General features: G+C 38.5%; 1 protein-coding gene across 1 annotated transcript in view; it reads left to right on the top strand.

Annotated features, from left to right (window-relative positions):
- The window catches only part of LOC137910506 (protocadherin-15-like), an 87,289-nt gene that overhangs the window by 36,209 nt on the left and 34,047 nt on the right, over positions 1 to 17,033 (top strand). Inside the window, exons 18-25 of the mRNA XM_068754942.1 lie at positions 1,020 to 1,113; positions 4,531 to 4,659; positions 9,487 to 9,606; positions 9,710 to 9,895; positions 10,149 to 10,385; positions 11,568 to 11,684; positions 12,552 to 12,692; positions 13,944 to 14,056. Coding sequence (XP_068611043.1) covers positions 1,020 to 1,113; positions 4,531 to 4,659; positions 9,487 to 9,606; positions 9,710 to 9,895; positions 10,149 to 10,385; positions 11,568 to 11,684; positions 12,552 to 12,692; positions 13,944 to 14,056 — 1,137 coding nt within the window. The remainder of the gene's footprint in view (positions 1 to 1,019; positions 1,114 to 4,530; positions 4,660 to 9,486; positions 9,607 to 9,709; positions 9,896 to 10,148; positions 10,386 to 11,567; positions 11,685 to 12,551; positions 12,693 to 13,943; positions 14,057 to 17,033) is intronic.

The raw sequence follows: 17,033 nt of genomic DNA, 5'->3' as shown, positions 1-17,033 counted from the left end.
AATTAAAATTTCTACAATAATTATGTAAATTTGCACTTGGAAGACAAACAGTTGTAATAAATTAGAGCCACAGTCAAATATTTCTGATGTGTGTCCCCCCCTCCCCCGTCAGTCGGTTCAGACAAGCTGCTCTCAAGCTGTTGATCTTCCACAGCTCTTGAATGATTCTCTAATCGTCTGCCTTTTTAATATGTCACTCATCTTTTTTGCCTCTTTTTGACCGTTTTATCTTGAATTACTAATTTATTCTTGATCTGAAAATATATGAGTACCGGTAGTGGCTAATAATCTGTACCCTAAATACAACTATTCAGTGATTTACTTCTTGGTGTCCCATCTTGTGTCATTCTTGTAATGACTGTTAGTGGCTCATGCTATCCACCAAATCACACGGAAATTGATGTTGGCGGAGTTTTATTTTTTCCCCAAAGGTTAATGAAATGCAATAAAGTCAAACAGCATTCAGATTCAGATAGGCTCTTAGGTGTTTTGTATATATTTGTGTATTTTCATGGGGAAATGCTGATACCTACGAACAGCGTTTTTTGGTTTATATATAAGGCATCCGCTGTTCAAGCGATTAAAGCAACAGCATCCATCAGGGAATTCCTTAATGTCATTGTGGGTGAGATGATGGCTGTGATGCATCATCTGCATCACCAAAGCGCCCATAATCACTCTAGAAATACACTTCTGGGTGTTATGCAGTGGCTATCAGTGCTTGCCAGCTGTCTGAAAACTTGTCTCTGTAGTAGCTTTAGCAAAAAAGGAAAGAAAAAAAACATTTAAAGGGAACAAGACAGGTTTCCTGAGTTTTCCCTCATTTACTCGAATATAAATATCTTACAGTGGGAGGGTGATCAGCATGGCTTGATTTATGAACTGAATCTTCACATAAAATAATGTTTATTAAAACCAATGCATCCCTGTTATTGTCTTGCTGTGTTTTGTCCTTTTTGTGCTCTATTTCTCATCAGTCCTACCTATTTTCAGGACTTTTAACAGTATTCTTTCTACAGTTCAGGATATTTGGTTCTGGAGAAACCTCTGGACAGGGAGTTTCTGGATCATTATACACTGGTGGTCACAGCATCAGATGGACATCCAGCTGGGGTAAGAACATTAGATTTTACCCATTCCAAGTGGAATTCAACTACTTGCCTACAGAGAGCAAAAATAAAAAATGTTCACAGTAAAATGTTCCAAACTACAGCTGAGGCAAGCATACAACAAATTGTTCCTCGGTGCACTTGAGGCTCGCCTAGCTCTGTGCAAATATTTAACTGCCAGATGATGGAGACTTTGCAGCATGGCATTGTATGCAACAAAAGGCAATATCTTTAATAAAATATCTGCAAAGTAGCAGACTCAATGGGAAAAGCCATGTTAGCCTGTGGTTAGCCGCAGTGCCTCTAGCTGGCATCAAACCCCCCCCCCCCCCCCAAAAAAAAAGAAGCTCCATGATGTCAAAGAGGAAACGTTCAATAATGACATGTTAAAGTTTTCTTGCAGGATTAGAAACAGAACTTTGTGAAAGCAATGTAGGCCTGTTAAGGACTGGTCACAGGCTGTGAAGAAGTTACTCTCAAGTTACTCTTAAATGACAAAACTGGTATTTTGTATCTGTCAGAATGTACGAGCCATCCCCCCCATGAGGATGGGATCTTTGTAGTGAGTGTTATTTTTCAACCGAAAGAGGCGAGAAGACAATACTCAAATGTTTCTCCCAATCGTTTTGGCATTTCAGTGCAAATGGAGCCCTTGAACGACCTCAGAACTTGCTACAGTGAATGCATTTCATTTCACGCAGAAACTGTATCTACAGATGTAACTGGCTTAAAATGAATCAATTTAGACATAAATCTATAGAAAAAACATAGCAAATGATGTGTTTCATTCTGCCAGCTGCAAGATACAGGAATGTAGGCCTATACCCTTCCTGTCTATCTATCGGTCTCTGCCTTCCGTCGCATTCTGCTCTTTTGTCCTCTTTTAAAAAACAAATTCAAAGAAAACTACTGGAGCCCCCGTCTCGCTCTCTCCTTCCTCTCGTCATCAGGTGTCCCTTTCTTTCCTGTCTTTTCTTAACCTTTATCATCATCCATCTAATAGCGTTACATCAATAGGTTTGTCTCCTCCCCCTCCTTGTCACTGACCCCTCCCTCCCAAGTCAATTAAAACAAAAGGTGAGGTTTAAGGTCCCTTTGAGGAGAGAAAATGCTGATCTGACCTTTTCTCACACATACCCTCACGCACAGTGTGATGGGAGAAAACGCGTGGGAGGAAGTGAGACTGTGAGAAAGGACGAGAGATTTAAGAGGCATTCAGGGAACTCTTATTACCTTAACAGTCCTGTGTGATCAAACGCAATTGCACAAATGAGTGTTGACACACACACTGACATATAGAAATATGCTTAGTCACCTCCTCTCCAGACCTTGACAATCCTGCTATTATTTTGTGTCCCAAAAGGCCTCTAAGCCAAAAGATGGCTAAAAGTTTGGACATTTTTCTACCTGACACGCCATTACATCTTGAAGGAGTGAAAAAGGAGTAAGAGAAGTTGATTTTTTTCTAATAGAGAGCGTGTGAAAGTGTGTGAGAGAGGAATGTTAGGAGTTGCACAGGACGAAAAAAAGAAATAGAAAACAGACAAGAGAAGACTTGGGGTGTTGTTGCTGCTACAGGCCCATTAATCTGCGTCACTGGAAAGGCCTTGGGTTGTCTTCATAGGCGTCCACACATACATGTGTGCGTCGGCGTCCCCTATTATTAAATATCCCGTAGTGAGACTGTCAGACTACAAAGTGCCTAATTGGCTATTTTGCCGGTTAATCCATCATACTGCCAGAGATTGAGGACCCTACAAGTTGGTGCAGGAAACCATGTCCACTGTCGGCAACATAGGGTGGAACTTTCCTTCAAATGTGCTGCACGGTGTTCAGAGCATTGTTTCTGAAATCAATTAATTTGTCTGTCCTTGAGAGTGTTAATTAACAGCTTGAATTTGTGCTGCTAAAGTTAAAATAATGAGGGTCAAATTATTTGGTGGGTAACTTTAAGCATTATCCTGTTACTACTAATCATAATTATTACATTTGTATCTAGCTTTTCCTTAATTTTATTATGAGAAAGTATGAAAAAGGACTGCCAGGTATACAGGAAACGGACTTGAGCTACCAAAATAAAAATAAAGGCACGTCTTGTTCTTCACTGATATAACAATATGTACTGAAGTAAGACCTGGGTGTGTTTGTAATATTTGCTTCAGGGTCAAGCTGATCACATTTAAAACGTCACCCAGAGAGATCCAGAACGATTGATTGTTTTACTACGTTTTACTTTCTGCCTTTCAGCTGCGGAATCTTTGTCTGAAGCGAGTTCAAGCACATGTTCTGAAAAGAATATGAGCAGACAGATGGTGAAATTATTTGTCATATTTTAGTTTTTCTTACTTTCTTAAAGAAAGTCATACAAATTATGCGCTCAGCGTTCCCTGAGTTCACACCGTGTTTGCCAGCGTTACTCACAGACACCCTTTTCATTATTATCAGAGTTCATCCTGCTTCACACGTACTGGCATTCAAATACACTGTTTTGTCAAATATGAGCTCTTAAACTCAAATAACTTGCGTCAGAGTCTGCCATGCCAACCACAATAGCCTGTTGTCACCTCTGTGATTGTCGCTCCCCCACACCAACTCACACATGCTGCTTTTTCTCTTTTCATCTCAGCAATGTGAATCGGTTAGCTCCCTGTATATTTCTTTTTTCATTTTACCTCCTCCTGGTTTTATTCTGTAAAAGTCACATTTTTACTCGCTCTCTCTGTTTCTCTCTCTTTTCTGCACTCATGAAAGTCAAATAAAAAGACCACTAACCTCCTACCTGCTTCTCTATTTTGTTTCCTAATCGTCTGCCCGTGGCAACATTTTGTGCTTTTGTTGTCGGTGAATCCATGAAAAAGTCTGAAGTGTGCTGTAAGAAAGATTGTGACCAAGTCCAGAGATCCTTAACCGTACTTTACAGCTTTAAGTGAGAAGTTCAGTTTCCCTTATTCGGATTACTCGAACCCTTTGCGCTTACATTGTCATACATTTGATATTATTTATTTTGCCTATATTTGCGGTTTCCCCAGAGTCCTCTTTCCCCATCTGTCATCTGATGAACAAAGCAAACATTAGCGCTGCTTCCATTCAAATGTTTGGGAGACAGTCTCCTAACAGGCAGGGTGGGATTCACTATTTGGTGCTTTACTAAGCTCAATTTTCACGTTTTTTGAATACATGAATACAACATTACTGTTATTTGTTTTAAGAGAGGAGGAAAAAGACAAAATGGTGATGCACAAATAATGATTTCCTTGTTCAAAATTGATCATTTAAAGATGGATAATCATTAATCAATCAAAAAATAATAATGAAAACATTTTAATAGTTGTAAAACGTGTTTAATGGAATACAACTGTTCATACAAGACACCTGTAACAACTTTGTATGTGTGTGTGTGTGTGTGTGTGTGTGTGCATAGACCTCCACTGCGACAGTGAACATTGTGGTGACAGACGTTAATGACAATGACCCACAATTCGACTTGTCACTGCCGTTGAACCTAACCGTCATCGAGGAGCACGATCGTGCCTATGTTGGACAGGTGAAGGTAGGAACACACACACACACATACACACACCTACTCTGGCCTTTTACACTTGTCCTTGATCTTCTCAGCGTGTTTGAAACTAGTCACACAAGTCTTATGTAAATGTGGCTCATGTCACGATGTTGTTTCTTTGATTCTAACATTAAGAGTCTACCCTAGCGCGAGCGCATTCAGGTGCTTTAAGGAAAAATATCATATTATTTCCAAGATACAGGAAGGCTCTTAAAATTAAAATCCCACAGAATCAGGTTTGAAGATAACGAGCATAATTTGGTAATATTTGAATACTTTGACTGTCTGACGTGAATACAGTTTTAGGTAGAGAGGATGCATGCGTTTGAGAAATTGATATTTCTTTATTTCTTATTTCTTTATTTATTACACTACCTTATTACTAAGAAAATAAAATTCCCCAGTCCGGCATAAAATGCAGATTAATAAACATAATTTTAAATTGTGTTTATTTTATAATCTTATAATCCTAGTAGGGCGGTACGCTGGCGTAGTGAATAGCGATGTCACCTCACAGTAAGAAGGCACCGGGTTAGAGTCCTCCATGTGTGGAGTTTGTATGTTCTCACGCTGTCTGTTTTTGTTTGCCCTTTGTGTGGCAACACTTCTGGGGTGTACCCCGCTTTTCACTTATAGAAAAGCTGGGATAGGCTCCAGAGACACCCGTGACCTGCGAGGTGGATAAAGCAGACATGGGCAGGAATTAATGAATAATCCTAGTAAAAATAATTTATCTTTTTCAATAGGCAGCTCCTGCTAAAAATGCTGTTCGACAAAACAATTGTCAACAGTCATCAAATTCTTGTACCATTGATTTTTTATTTATTTAACCATTGGCAGCATTTTTCAAACAAGTCAAGGAAACTACCACAGCTTGAAAGTTCATCCACTTATAGTGGCATTAGCATGACATTTCAAGGTTGGACTGTTTGCTGCAATAATTGCGTAGGGTTCTTGAGGATTGGCATGTTTTTTTTTTCCAGGAGCGCAAAGATAGAGCTGGATTTTACAAGAAATCCCACTTTTTAATCTTGTTGTTTGCAGAAATAATGATAAATTCAAATGGACAATCCTAAAAAATCTCAAATAAAAATGTAAGAAAAGGCAGATCATAAAAAAAAAGCCCACCCTAATCTTTAGACAAGGCACTTGAAAGTATTCCAATTCTGAACTTTCTGCCTTTCAAGGACCCTTGGATATTTGCCAAAAACCAAAACAGACGGTAAGATCCCTGAGCAGGCTGTGCAAAAGTGTGACTCTGGGCCTAGCTCCAAATAAGGGTCCCCTGTACGTATTAACACTATTTTAGAAGATGGAAAGGTAAGGAGTGAAACATGGATAGGAGCAATAGGAGAAAGGCACTGGGGGGGACGTAAGAGGGGCAAGGATGGAGAACCTATGGGATAATAGCTAAGGAAGTATTACTGAAGAAGATTGATAAGGTTGCTTTTAGAGCATATATTCTTTAAAGAAAAGACGAGACAGATGTATCACCAACCATAGATTGTCTGGATATGACTTGCTTTAAGATGTGAAATGTGGTGTGATACCAGGTATAATTGTTCCAAAAGTTGAAATGCAGACCCGTGAGGTGATACATCCTTCACACTGTATGGTGGCAAAAACTAAATGCACAAATATTTTTGTTATTTTTTCTTCTTTCTTTCTTTTTTAAATCCCAGTTCCAAACTTGTGGAACCAGGGAAGTCTTCATCAAAGGAGCTGTGATTTGGCTCCAAAATCAATTTATTTTAATCGAGCTAGCTGTCTCCCAAAATGCATCTTCATCAGTTTGCACGCAGCTTTTCCTCCAGGGCTTTGAAGGATGACGCAACACCAGATGATTTTTCTGATTTCCACACTGTCAACCCCAGAGTGGGGGAATGAATCAGTGATATAAACCTAGGACCCACCTGAATAAATTCCTCTGATTTAGTGGCCCGTACCCTCATGAACATTTCTGCGTTTGCAGAGTCATGCGATTCTGTCAGCTTTTAAATTATGGGAATCCTGCGACTGATTTCTTTATTTTGCATTCAATTCAAGTACGGGTGCATCAAACTCGAATGATGAAAAGGATTTATCATAGTAATTTTAAACATCTCCATGTGCAGTGCTGATCTTCCATCATGCACTGCACCAAATATCACTGGTCATTTAAGAAACTCTTAGGGAACAAAATTAACCTTCACCTCAGGATTAATCAAGATTATAAAAAAGGAAGCTACTTTACTCCAAAGAGTTTGGCTGCATGTTCAGAGATTTTATCGATCAAGTGAAGATCGCTGTGTCTCGTACATGAATGAGCACAGTACTTATTTTAATGAGGAGTCACGCTTAACATTTCTGCTGCAGGATGATCGCTGCAGGAAATGTAGATGTATTATTATACCCACCTGCATGTCTTCCACCATGATTAAGTATTCAACCCACCTAATTTAGGACGGAAGAGGACACAGCTATAATTTCTGCATCACTTAAATCTGTGTAAAGTGTGTCAGTTCCAAACAATAAAGCCAGCTGGGCTAATGCAAATGATTACTCTTCCATATTATATTACACTTAAAAAAAATTGAAAGATTAATTTTGCTGCTCTGCAGAAGAATTCTGTCTGGTCAGCAAGCTAATGCATTTTAACTAATTTAAATTAGGATTTAGTCAGTGGTCTAAATAGGGTAATTCAGAATATATTAGTATATGCTAGTCATCAATAGTCAGTCAATGAGTGCAGTTAAATGGCATGTTTCTCACCCATTGAGACATCAAACAGGTTGTGATTGACAGCCAAGCATGCAGCAGGAAACCATCAGCAACCACAATAACATGATCTGGCACTATAAAATATACAATATTTAAATGCCTGTTTGTAGGGTCTTTATAAAAAAAAAATACAAAATATAAGGGAGCAAAAACATAAATTCAGTCTGACTAATTGAATAATGAGGATGTATTTTCTCCATTTGTGTCATTGCTTAGATGTCTATGACTGACTATGGGTTTAATGGTGCAGCGGAAGAAAGTCGGATGAAGAGGGGCTCATTAATTTGGTTTCAGTTGCAGATACTTATCTGACTGAGTATAGGAATGAAATTAGAGGTTCAAGTTAGAAAGTGATGAAATGAAAAAAAAAGAAAGTGGATAATTGGAAGAAAAGAGGTATGAGCACCCAAACAAGAAAAAAAGTGCTGGAAGTTGACAAGATGGTGAATATTTCAGGCTTTAAGATGATCTTTTTTCTTTTTTCTTTTTTTTGTCGTGGTGTTGAAAGGCATCAGAAGTAATGCAGCTGAGACATTAATCCTATTGTGTTTCTGGCTTTTAACTGTCTAACATTGTAATTATGGTAAGATAAATTAATTAAAAAAAACAGTTAGGGATGGAAAAAACATCGAAGAGAGAATAGTAGATTAGTAGATGAAGGATGGAGCTAAAATACATCAGGAATTATCTCAACTTTCAGATCCCAATCATTTTTCCTAGCTGTTTTATTTTTTATTTTTTAGAATACAAAGTATTCATTCATTCATTTTCTATGGCTTTTCCACTTCTGGAGTCTATCCCAGCTTGTTATGGACGCGTACACCCCGAATGCATCGCCAGCTCATCGTGGAGTCACACATCATAATGTCTAATTTTTAAAGCGGCTAACATCAGCCAATTAGGGGCGGCAGTGGCGCAGGTGGTTGAGCTGGTCGTCCTATGATCGAGAGGTTCGATCGAGAGGTGGTTTGATTCCCGGCTCTGGCACATGTGTCCACTGTCGTTGTGTCCTTGGGCAAGACACTTCACCCGCATTGCCTGTGTGAATGTTGTGAGGGAGTGAGTGATCGGTGGTGGTCAGGAGGGCCGATGGCGCAAATTGGCAGCCTCGCTCCTGTCAGTCTGCCCCAGGGCAGCTGTGGCTAGTAGCTTACCACCACCAAGTATGGTGTGAATGAATAATGCACAATGTGAAGCGTCTTTGGGTGCCTAGAAAAGCGCTATATAAAATCAAACATTATTATTATTATTAATTAAATCAAAGCTGTGAAAGGATTTTACTGCAGAAACACACACACACACACATTATGTCCACATTTCCTCCTGCTCTCTTTGCTCTTTCCTGTTCTCCTTTTGTCCATGTTCCTGATTCTGAGTCACTCCTTTCACCAAAGCAACCACAGATGCATTCATAATAGTTTTGCACCTTGTTATCACTAAATCTATGAAAACAATGTGCAAAAACAGAACCGAATATATATTCATCCTAGTAGTGTGAGAGATGAGATGAAACTTTCATGATGGCAACTGGGGGAATGTGGAAAATAGGTCACTGCAACAGCAAGAAGTCACAGTATGCCAAATAAAATGGAATATGGATATAAACTGAGTAATTTGGTTTAGATAAATGAATTAAAGTCACAGTTTTGACAAATGGTGTAAAAAGTACAGCGCATATAATATATTATGTACACACCGTGAGTCAGAATGCATTAGTTTGGGAATACATTCTTAACAAAAAGCTCCACTTCTCTTATTTTTCATTCAAATGCATTTCATGAGTGAACTTCCATGCTTGACAAAATGCATTAGTTTAAAATCATATGCAGTTTTGTTCCTTCATCATTTCAGTGATCCAATGGTGGAAATAATTTATTCCAGTGTTTCAAGTATTTCATTCACATTCAGCTCGATTTGAGAGGAAATGCTTTACAATTTGCCTCGGAGGCCGTCGGCAAAATCGCACGCATTTCATCATGGATGCTTTGAGCCTTTAATCATCTTTTCTTAATGATTTGTGTGCCAATGTGTCAGTTCATCTGTGTCTATGCTTAGGCTACAGACCGAGACTTGGGGGAGAGTGGACAGGTCTATTATCGGCTCGTCAACCACCAGAAGTTGTTTTCCATCAATGCCACTGGAGCAATCAGAACTGCAGCGCCACTTGACAGAGAGGTCAGAGTTTGTGATGAATATGTTCAGATTTCAGGAACTTCATAGTTTTAGAATGCAGCGCAATAAGAATATCGTTTGACAGTGATTCTCTGCATTCTCAAAGGTGAAAGGACACTATGTGCTGATTGTTGAAGCCTGGGATGGTGCAGTCAACCCTCGGAGATCCAGATTAACATTGTCTGTCACGGTTGAGGATATAGATGACAACAAACCCATATTTACCCAACAAATGTACAATGTCAGCTTACCGGAGAACAGCCCTAAATACACGGTCATTTTACAGTTAAAGGTGAGCAAGTGCATTTGATGGCTTAGTCCATTTTCAGCCAATGTAGTATCACACTCTACTGTATAGGATTTCTGGAATAATACCTCAATAACTAAATATTTGATATATTTTCAGTACAGAGTACTGCATTATAACATTTACCACAAGTCTTCTTAGATTCATGGTGAAAATACTCCCAGCATCTTTATCTTGATGTGCCTGAATAGAACAAATACCGTAGTACAGTTAATCTCATCTTTCTCTTCCTCTATAGGCAAAGGATGCTGACCTTGGCTCCAACCTCACATACCATATCAGAACTGAAGGCTTGGACCCGGAGATCATTCAGCTATTCCGCGTAGATGCAATAACGGGAGAACTGTCAGTTCTTAAAATTCTGGACTATGAGGCTTTGGCTGACTCTGATCCCACATACACATTCACTGTCGAGGCGGCGGACGCAGAGGGAACCATGATGCCTGGACTGGCCTCTGTTACTGTCAGAATCAAGGTGGGTGTGTGCTTAATGAGTTGTTTTGTATAACTAAGCACAAGGACAGATGGATAAGTTAGGTTAATGTCTCTTTCCTTAATTTAATTTAAGTCTAAGGGAGGGTACTGTAATGGGAAAGTTGTGTTATAAAGCATTAGAGTGAAGGCAGTGATGGAATTCCTGTTTTGTATGTCCTCAACCTTAAAGATTATACAGGCTGGAATAAAAGGCTGCTTGGCATAAATTCACTATTTTGTTTTTAGAAGTCAGAGGCTAGCAGTATTTGTTAAGGACTGAGTTTCCTCTCTGGCATGCCAGCAGCAATTTTCTGTTTGATTTCACTGTAAAGTAGCAAAGAAACCAATATATGCTTTATTATCAGTGTCAGAATTTATTTATATAATTTAAATGCCGGAATTGTAAGTTACCACGTAACAATACTGAATAAGAGCTGTTGTACTTGTATCACATATCCCACTTCCCATTATCTAATCCACGGAGCTGTTTATTAATTTATTAATCTTATTCAGTTCAAAGTTCAAAGTTTCCTTTATTGTCAATACATGTACACGAAAATACAGAGGATTCCGTTTTTCTCAGACCCTCGGTGCAACAATGAGCATTCAGAACTAATAAACATTAGAAAAACTAGATGATTCAAAAAATAATGTATAGATGTGTGTATTTGTCTTCTGTGAATTTCTGTTGCAATCAAAATTGCCCCTGGGAACCCCAAAAAATATCTTTCTGAACCTGATGTTGGTTTTGCTACATTTATTTTATTTCATCTGTTTTTCCCTACCCTGATGCTGTTCTAGCCAGTAGACTGACACCCAGGTCCTAGCTTTCTTCTTAAATTAACACATTCATAATGCCGCAGTCAGTCCTTGTCTAAGTACTCTGACATCCAGCACTTAATGTTATTATAGCAATTAGCAAACCATATCTGTCCTTTTTGCACCACTTCGGTTTAATTAATGTTTTTCTTCCACAACTCCCTTTGACATCTCTTCAACAAGTTTTAAAATCTACCATTCAGATGAGCAATTTAAAGACAAGAACATGCAGGTTTTCCACACTATGATCATCTCATTTAGTCCACTCAAGACTCCTGCATTTATCTTTTCATATAGATATGATATTTATTTATTTATTTTATTTTGTATTTTCTTGTAAATTCATCTGTATGTCTCTCTCCAGGACATGAATGACTTTTCTCCAGCTTTCAGCCAATCACTGTACCGAGGCATGGTTGCGCCCGATGCTGTCAAGGGAACCATCGTAGCCACAGTTACGGCCAATGACTCTGACCCCGCGGTGAGCATTTCCAGCTGATGCGATTCAATCAAAGTGTTTTTTGCATCCTGCTCCTCAATTTACATATGGGAATGATGCAAGATAATGATGCTTGTCTGCACTCTGTGTGCTTTGAATATGTTTGAACTTTGGTCTGCTCTTTCGGGTATTTTTTTTAAGCAGCATTTTGTGATATCTCCATTTCACTCTTTGCAATACAAGCTTGTTTATTCCTCTTGCTCTAAAACAAAGGGTAGCTTATGTTACCACTATGAGCTGTTAAGAGGTCCCATGTGGTAAACCCAGGTTCTAAAAGTTATAAAAATGTCATGCTGGTACTGTATATGTATCCAATAAGAGCAGTGTGATTCTAGCTTGTGATAAACAATTGTTTATCTTATATACCATTGAAACCAATCTATATTGTTTTTGCCCCTGAATGATTTTGGGGTGTTTCTCATACTTGTATCACGGAACCAGTTGCTGAATCTTTTTGTTGTGCTGCTCAAAAGTCTTATGTAGTCTTGACTTAATATGACCGATGGTACATTCCTTTTAAGTGGCGATCTGTAAATGTCTCATGAACATGAGATCCCAGTTGGCCTTGATTACCTGTAGGTGGTGCTGCCTAATGTAAAATGATGCAGCGTTATGTGTTCCAAGACATTTCAAATCAAATTAATCCCACTAAATGATAACACAAGTGTCCAAGCTAATTGCTTTGAATATTTACTATCATATCATTCATTACTTTGTAATTGTTACAGTATGCTTTCAATCTTTATTCTATTAATCTGAAAAAAGTGTCTGCATTGCAAAAGGCATATTCAATCCCAATGCCACATTAATCCAAATCAGTCATTCTCTGAGCACCTGTTATCTTTGCAGGGTACCCCAGCAGGTCTAGTGCACTACAAAGTGGACCTGGAGGCTTACCCATACTCTGCCAGCATATTTGGTGTTGAAGAAAAGACAGGAAATGTTGTAACCAGAGTAAACCTCAACGAGGAGCCCAACCTCAAATTTAATGTAAGTGTCAGTTCAACATCAGATTTTCTTTGTTCATCAAGATTACTGGCAAATCACCAGCTTGTTGTGAAACATTTTGGACATGTGTTGCACAAACAAAGTAAGAATCCCAAAGGGAGCGCATCAATTATTTTCCACTCTAGTTAAGTTGGATGGGGTTGCAAGTGTTCCCTCCTCCCAAGCTCGACGGCTTGTGTTATTGTTTTATTTTCTCACACACTCACACCTCTTATACAAGATACATATTTTTAAGAGCAGATGACGCTGAGATGATTTCTATCCCGATGGCTGATCCCTGTCTGCAAGACATCCAACCAGCCAGCCTGATCAGCAAGGGCAAACACTGCAGCAGGTGGTCTGACCAGCTGGCCCAAGAGGATGTGGAAGAGAGCTCCTTCTGGCTGATATCCAGTCACAGGAAAATGAAATTGACAAACTGGGACTCAGCAGTGGGGAATCAGAGACTGTGTCCACTGTAACAAATGCAAATATGTTGTGGTTTTTGGTGTTAAAAGGTTACGCCGTCAGATAAACTGAGTCGTTATTATTGTATTTAACACTGACTAGAATATTTGGATTACGACTGAAATAAATACTGTGCAAGTTAAAATATTTACACAGACTTATTGACAGTGCACCTAATAATATATTGTGACGGCACTACGGCTTTAGAAAGCTTTTCCATAGTGCTTCAGCATGCATAAGCAGGTGTACAAGGTCAAAGACGCGCTTGGAATCAAGGAGTTCTGAGTGCTTAAAGTTTCCATGCATTCAGAGACTTCCTGTTATTGTATGAATATAAAGAAAGCCATTGCGGTATCTATGCCAATTTCATGGCTGAATAAGAGGGAGGAAGCATAATATATTAACATCTTGATATTTAGTTAGTCCTTCATTATTTAGTTAGTCCTTCATGCCCCCCCCCCCCCCCCCCCCGCCCCTACCCCTACTCAATGAGGAGGGAACGCTTAACAGGAACAAAAAATAACCACACCGGTGGGATACACATTCATCCTCCTCATGAGCTTTTTCAACGCAGGCAACAAATACAGACATTTATTTTTGGTTTATTATAGGCCTTTCATACATTAGCTGCATCCTTTCATTTTGCTGCCCCCACTGTCAGCAGTTTGCAGGCACAGAGATAAGTGTTGGCACTTGTCTTGCGTGTTGCAAGCCAACCATGTAGGAATTGTCTGAAGTTCTTCTGAATCTATTGAGCTGAACTCCCTCTGTGTGTTTGACTGACAGCTGGTGGTGGTTGCCTATGATGAAGGTGAGCCTGCAAAGGAGAGCACAGCTCTCGTCGAGATCACAGTGCTGCAGCCTTCTGTCATTCCTGTCTTCACTCGGGAAGAATACAGGTATGCACACAAACACATGCACAAGCGCTTGCTATTATGATCCTGAAAATATCAGTTTGGGTGGATGAGAAAACACCTGCTGCCTTTTTGTGATAAAGTAAAGAAGTCATTTCTATGCGAACACCAGAAGGCTGTTTTCAACGGCATGTAGATATGTTGCAACTGAAAAATGTAACCAAGATGTGCATTTTGCATTTATATCTTCATACATTACTGCCGTTATATTTGTACTGTCGAATATGTTTAAGAGCCCTGGAATGGCGTGTGTAAATGTTTGCAAATTACATGCAATGCACGTATAGAGGAAGCTTAGAGCCAGCATTTATCTCAAATTTAAACTCAAGCCAGTGTTATTTTTGATTACTGTATACCAAGATTATGCCATTTCTTACACATACAAATACACACAGGCATTTACACTCATAGTCTTAATTTAAAAAAAGGTGTTTTTTTAATGCAAACCAAACTAACATTAAAATAAATATGTTACCTTGAAAGTTTTCTCCTGACTAAAACCTATTATTGGCTTTTCATCAGGAAAATTAATAAACGGCATCAGTAAAGGTGGAATTAAAATACGGTGGGGAATGTTTTGCATGCAAAGAAGAATATCTACTATAATTAACCTTTTCTCTGATAGATTAAAGCAAGAAGCACTTAATGCGGCATCACACTTTACTCTGAAATATATTCCAAAATATATGAACACACACACATATTTTCTCAACTCTGCACTTTTTTGTGTGCCCGTCTAAAACTTTGACAGAAACATATAAACAGCCTCTAGAAGCCTGTTTTAGTAGAGGAAGGAAATATCCTCATTCCAAAGGTTAAAAAACACACACACACACACAATATTTTTTGTCTGCAGAAAATAATTACAATCCTGTTATGTATCAATATTTGTTGATACATAACATAATATTTGATCATCCAATCAATGAATTGTAATTCTGTTTCAGATACTTTCCATGCTTTAGTGTATTTGGGTTTAGATAAACTTGGTGGGCTTGTCTATGAAACAGCTTATAAAGAAAATAAATATGAATATTTTTTCTAGCCTTAAAAATGTATCTTTCTTCTTAAGTCGCCAACAACCCCAATCCTCAAACTTTACCCACTCAGTCAACATTGATGAACAGTACTCTTACCTCATGAGTGTCATTGATATGACTATTCCAGTCGGAGCCTGCTATATGAGGTTACGGAGTCATCTCGGGTTTTTCCTTTGTGATTGGCTGGACTAAATGTACGGTAGTCAGATGTGAAACCAGCCAATAGTATACAGCTGTCATCGCTCTCTATCTCCATCTTGATATATTCTTCTAGTGATTTCATATGTCTAATAGAAGAGGTTTTCTTCTGTATTTGTATTGTTCTCTGTCCTGTCACTGTCACCCTCTATCTTTACCAGAGTCTACCAGAGTCGTAGCTTTTAAAACGTTTATTTTTAATAGCCTTTCTGTCAGTTTGTCCCCTGCAGGAAGTGAATTGGTCTCTTTCCACTTGCCTGCTTGTTTTGTTGTCTGTCAGGTAGGATGTTGGAGACTCGGAGGAAGATTTTAGAAGATGATGCTGATAAACATTTTTTTTTTCCTGTTTTGAACCGAAAGCTTGTCAAACCTTGAGACAATCAAAGCGAGCTTTGTCGCAGGGACTGTATTAGTTTTGTCACATTTATTCTCTCACAGACTTCTTTTTCTTGTTTTTTTTGTGCCTTCCACCTTCATTGCTCACCAACGCTTCCCACAGATTTCTGTGCAGAGCATCTGTTTAGGCACTTTGTCATGCCACCGATTTTGCACAGTGTAAACGTGACATATCTTACATCATGCAGTCAGCTGCCTCTGCACTAACTCAGTATCAATTTTCAGTTTAACACAAATCATATCTTTGATGCTCTTTTAACGAAGACATGTATCGTCTTTTATATTTCAGCTGCTTTCAGCATCTGAGCGTCACAAGCTCAAGCTAATGACCATGTTTGGAACTAATTTGAGACATCAGTCACAACATTTTACAGCTATTACAAAATTTCAAGATGTCAAGCTTTGTATTTTGCACAAAACAGACTAAATCTCTCGTCTATTTTAGGGAAAAGCCCAGAGCCAAGATGGAAACATGTCAGACAACCATATAATGCTGCGTTTATGAATATGTAACATAGCTTCCAGAAAAAGGTGTTTGTGACTGTTTATGTGAGCGTTGATTAGAGTCTGTCTTTATTCTATTTGTCAATCAATATACAGTTCACATCACTTTGTACAATGCCATACATAAGCTGTTAATGTGTTCTAAGCCAATTGTGCATAACATTTTAGTCTCTCATGCATGTATGTGTGTGTGTGTTATTTGTACAATTATGTTCCATTCACACAGAGTAAAGTGCGTCTACTTTTAAATAAATTAGCTTTATTGAATTACATTTTGCCATTGTAGCAGTGTGCTTTTAAGAGCTTACTAATGCAGCTTAATGATTTTGTATGGTTTCAACATTAAAAGCCTCTAGCCATTAAGAAGGTTGGGTTTGTCACAATTATTCATATAACGAGTGGAATCTGTTGCCACCATGACATTAAAATTTATATTTCACATATTTTATTTAGATCTGTGGAAAGCTATTTTTTACTTTGTGTGTCATTACTTTATAAAGGCTGTGTTTGGTTAAAACAGCAATACACGTAGCTACATGCAGATTCTTTAAACAATATTTGGTGGAACCCCAACAGAGAAAACATTCATTATTCTTGAACAAACAATTATTGAGCACTTTTTAAAATATACTCATGACCTTTAGCTTCACCTGTTGAGCTGTTTGTGTTCCCATTGGGTAAGAAGTGTAGCACCTATAGCACCCGATTTATTCCCTTTTATTTATATGTACAAAACTTTAATTAATTGAATGATGATAGGTAAATGCCAGGACTTTAATTAAACATTACATTTTAATTTTGACATCCAATATGCTACGCAGTAC

This window comes from Brachionichthys hirsutus, chromosome 21 (genome assembly GCF_040956055.1).
Source record: "Brachionichthys hirsutus isolate HB-005 chromosome 21, CSIRO-AGI_Bhir_v1, whole genome shotgun sequence".
Taxonomy (NCBI): domain Eukaryota; kingdom Metazoa; phylum Chordata; class Actinopteri; order Lophiiformes; family Brachionichthyidae; genus Brachionichthys; species Brachionichthys hirsutus.
Note: the sequence above shows the minus strand (reverse complement) of the source record. Positions and strands in the feature narration are given on the sequence as shown.